The sequence below is a fragment of the Phoenix dactylifera genome, chromosome 8, assembly GCF_051530095.1.
Source record: "Phoenix dactylifera cultivar Ajwa chromosome 8, Ajwa_hap1_PhDact_Kaust_v1.1, whole genome shotgun sequence".
NCBI classification, from domain to species: Eukaryota; Viridiplantae; Streptophyta; class Magnoliopsida; order Arecales; family Arecaceae; genus Phoenix; species Phoenix dactylifera.
Window position 1 is genome coordinate 24,950,362 of NC_143197.1, and position 4,835 is coordinate 24,955,196.

The 4,835-nt window shown below is 42.2% G+C and overlaps 1 protein-coding gene across 1 annotated transcript; it reads right to left on the reverse strand.

Moving 5' to 3' along the window:
* On the reverse strand, window positions 1-4,835 carry LOC103706282 (p-coumarate 3-hydroxylase-like). Its single transcript, XM_008790339.6, has 3 exons — window positions 4,274-4,835; window positions 1,480-1,874; window positions 1-788 (listed from the first exon to the last, which is right to left on the reverse strand). Exons 1-3 carry the CDS (start codon window positions 4,761-4,763, stop codon window positions 147-149), a joined length of 1,527 nt encoding a protein of 508 aa, XP_008788561.3. The 5' UTR covers window positions 4,764-4,835; the 3' UTR covers window positions 1-146.

Here is a 4,835-nt window from a genome sequence, read left to right on the forward strand (position 1 = left end):
TTAAGCAAATGTAAGCAATGCTTATTGTTTCATATCTACTTTATAAAAACTTATTTTCAAAATATAATCCACTCTGCGAAACAATAGAAACATCATAGTAAAGTGCCATACATTAAGTTGGTAAAAAAAGAAAAGGAGGTGCTCAGTTACATGTCAGCTGGGACATGCTTGTACAACTGGGATGGCAGCCTCGGTGTGGCGACGGCCTGCAATGGAGTATGCATGAAGGTGACCATCCCAGGGTTCTCCGACATGTCGACATCCTCTGGCTTGACACCCTCAGGCAGTGTCCACTTGAAGTGGTGCAAGAGGTGCCCCAGCATTGAAGCAACCAAGTTAATGCCTAGCTGAGCCCCTGGGCATACCCGCCGACCAGCACCAAATGGTAGCACTCTAAAGTCATTACCCTTGATGTCGATATTTTCCTCAGCAAACCGCTCCGGCCAGTATTCCAAGGGATTTTTCCATATCTGTGGATCACGAGCAATGGCCCAAACATTGACATGCACGTTCGATCCCTTGGGGATGTCATACCCACCGATCTTGACATTGGCAGTGGCCTTGTGGGGGAGCATGAGAGGGGTGGGGGGGTGCAGCCGGAGGGATTCCTTCACTACGCATTGCAGGTAGGGGAGGTTTGCAAAGTCAGCTTCAGTCAGGATGCGTTCACCGATGACACGGTCCAATTCCTCCTGAACTTTCTCTTGCACTCTTGGGTTCCTAGCAAGCTCAGCCATGGCCCATTCTGTAGTTATGACAGTTGTGTCCATTCCAGCCGTAATCATATCCTGCACATAAGAGGATCCAAACTATCAGACGCTAAAGAATCAAAATCTTCCATTTGTAAACTAAATAAGGATCAGCACTGAAACAGGATTGAGCAGAAGTTTATGACTGACCATGAAGATGACATCAACCTTTCATTTGTACACTTCAATTGGACCATTATCATGTTTGCTCAAATATTTTCAACCTGAACTATTCCAAGCCCTGACTGTTAGGGGCTGTTTAAATGGGATTTTGATCATTAAGTCTGCAACATAATCTAGCTTAGATTATATTTCAGACAGAGAGCCTTAGAATTAGGTTGAGGTGGGATCCTACTATAGAAACTCAGGTAGTCTTGATTTTAGGGTGGAGCAAATGAGCTACATCAGGCTAAAACTTCGAACTTAAACCCAAGTATAACTGATCCAACGGCTAACTCAGCCTTGATGACATCACTGAAACCACTGAGAACAACAAATTCAGAGAAATCCATGTCTCATCCATTTAAGTGGGAAATGGGACTATGAGATGGCTAACTGGCTTGTTGATTTCACTCAAACTAGATGTCAAGGTGATAGAATCTTCGGTCTTTTGTATCCTCCCAAATAGGGAATAAACACCTATGAGCCTCATATTAATTACCACAAAAAAAAAAGATTGAAAGGTGAAGAGAAAAAATGAACACAAACAGACTAGGAGAGATTATCATACCCAAAGTAGTCCAATAATGGTGTCCTCACTAAGGTCATATTGATCCTTCAAGGTGAGCAGAGCATCAACAAAGTGTTGCTTTGCACCACTTTTGTTGCGAGATCTTGTGTGTTCTTCCATGATGATTTTTGTAAGTCGATCCCTTCGAGCATTGTGCTTGGAGTAAGCACCTTCATCAATGGGGAACATCCATCTTAGCCACCAAACATATTCCGCAAGGGAGAGTGATGCACCAAATTTTATGCCATTGGACACAATCGCCTTGAACTCCGTCCCTTGCTCATCTAGCAGACCTTTTGAGTTCACAAATCTCTTCCCAAATGCAAGCCTTGTTATGTTGTGGAATGCCACAGGTGCAATATGATCCCTCACTACCAAGCTCTTCCCAACTTTGTCTGAGGAACCACAAATTTTAAATATTAAAGAAGCTGAGTACAAATCAAAGAAAACAAGTGCTCTCCCACAAAATTAATCTGTAAATACTTCAACAAATATTGAGGTACTGATACATTACTTTGTCCATGTGAGTGAAGAAAATAAGGTTTTAGAAGTTAGTTGGCAGATCAAATATATGATGCTTTACACACACACACACACACAAAATAAAAGGTGATATAGCTCTGTAAATAAGTTGGCACAGTTCTTGAAATAAAGGAGGGAAACATCTCAGGTTGCAACAAGTTGTGATCAAATTAACTTTCTCTAAAGGCAAAATTTTTCGAGTGCAGTGGAGGGTTGGTAAAGATCCAACATGACCTGCATATTGCTCTGTTCCCCAAGTGCAATTCACAAGAAACTGCATAATACATTGGGGCCATAGGATCTTAGCAGTGCTGCCCATCTGGCAGTGGAAAACCTATTGCCATCACACAATCTTGCAGCCTAAATCGATTCCAAGGAGAAGATGGTTATATGGTCTCTCTCCAGTCTTCTTGACAAAAGATTTCAATCATACACAATGAATGCCCATGATGCAAAATAATTTATAATCTCCATTAGCTTATATGCTTTCTGATTGTCCAAAAACTCACATATTTCCTTATCATCAATAACATGTTCATTGAGAAATAATCTTATAATGCCAATTAACTTTTGTAAGTCTGCGCATGCATGTGTGTGCATGCACTGCATGCATCTATGTGTGCGAGTTTATTCTGACCATTTTCTTTTTAAAAGTATCATAAGCAGGGTTTTCTTCATTCAGTTTATTTCTTTTTTTTTTCCAGAACCTCTTTCTTCTATTGTAAATGGTAATGAATGTTTTAATATCTCTCTCTTCTTGCCTTTCATTTGCCATACTTGGTTTGCATTCTTGAAACATTGCTCAGTAGACTGTCTGCTAACACAATTAGTATACTCACATATGATGAATTCCTACCAAAAAGATCAAAAACTAGGCAGAGACTATGCTTGATGGTACAAGCTGATCAAAGGCTCATGTATAATGAAATGTCCTCTCTTTAAAAAAAGAACAAAAAGTCAGATTAGGTGTTGAGTCTATATGCAGATTTTCTGAAACAATGGATGATGTATTTTGGAGGATTTCTTCTGAGTGCATGAATTACTAATCTTCACACATCCTCGCACTAGTATTTGGTCAGCGAATCCTCAGCTTAATTTTTTCATGTCCTTAACATTGAAGCCATCCACAATTCCATATGATCCCAATTGGTTCTAATGAACATCCAACATTCTAAAAGATTTCTTGTTTATATGACCACCATTCCTCTCATTCCATCAAAATCATAAGTTTCCCCTTCAACTTCTTCACTCTACTGCATCACCATTTGAGATTTGCATCTCCCTCGAACCTACTATAGAGAACTTCCCAAGCTCTTTCTTTTTAAAGAGAAAGGGAGGGAGACCTACTTGCATTGTAGTTATCCAGACTCAAGTACTTGGATGCACCATCCAAGACTCAAAGCCAAAGGTATGTCTCTTACAGCCTACATTGTCATTCTCTTTCTTTTCCTTCTGGCCCACCTGACTCCAATGCATGGTTCAACTCACAATAACCAACTTATTTACTAACTTTATGATGCTAAAGATCGAAGAAGTAAAACCCTTCCCACTAAACAGTCCATACCCCAACCTAATAAATCAATAGTACCTAGAAGGCATAATTATGAATGCAACTTCGAAAACACTTAGGCATGTTCATCAAATTTTATAAAAGAATCAAACTTTTCCCTCTCATCTTCAGTATTCACGCTCCAGATATCAAAAAGAAACAGAAATTTCTCAATGCAACCACAAAAGGCATTTCTTAATTTTTTTTGTTAATTTTTTTTTTTTTTTTGGGCCAATTCGCATTGAAATACCTATGCTGCAAGCTAAAAGGCACTTCACCTCTCTTACATTCCAGAGAACATGTTAGGTGAAGTTGCCTCTAGATTCCTGATAGAGTCTTCAATTATTTATTCTCTGACTTATAATTTGTACTCTCCATATCAGCAAAGTTTTTGCTTGCACATCCAGTTGTGCTTAGTATGAAACCAAAAAAAAAAAAAAAAGAAAGAAAGCAAGCAATTGGATTATATGATGATGCGCATATAAACAAAAACTAAACCAAACCCACTCAGCCCACCACCCACTCCCCACCTACCACCAACATAAAATACAATAAACACAAAAAAAAACACACCAAACTCACTCTCCTTTCTCGGCTTCCATCTATCTACGTGGGCCACACGTCCAAAAAAGTAGGACCCACACCACCAACCACCCACCAAAATAGTGGGACCCGTTCTGACTAACGAAGAAGAAGAGCACTGCTGCGATTAATAAGTTATACCTGTTTGGGTGCATTCCCGGAAGATGGACTCGACCATGGCCGTGACCTCGTCCTCCCGAATCGGCCGGAGAGCCTCGAGCCGGCGGGGGGAGAAGAGCTCGAGGTTGCACACCTTGCGGACCTTCACGTAGTGGGAGCCGTAGTCGGCCCAGATGAGGTCCTGACCGTTCCGGCTGAACCGGGCCGTGGACCGGTTCCTCGGGCGGTCCGCCAGCTGCTGGTCGTGCTCCTTGAGCACCTCCCGGGCCAGCTCCGAGCTCGACACCACCACGTTCAGGGTCGTGCCGAACCAGACCGACATGATCGGTCCGTACGTCTGGGCCCACTCGGCGAAGCACCTGAACCGGACCGGCTTGATGTCGTACAGGTTCCCGACCACCGGCAAGGGCCGTGGACCGGGTGGGAGCCGGAATCTGAACCGCTTGAACAAGAGGAAGGAGATGACGATGGCCAGGGCGGCCAAGGCTATGGACAGGAGATTCGGATCCATTTTAGAGAGAGAGAGAGAGAGAGAGAGAGAGAAGAAGAGGCCCTTAATTACTTGAAGCTGTGGAGGAGTGAA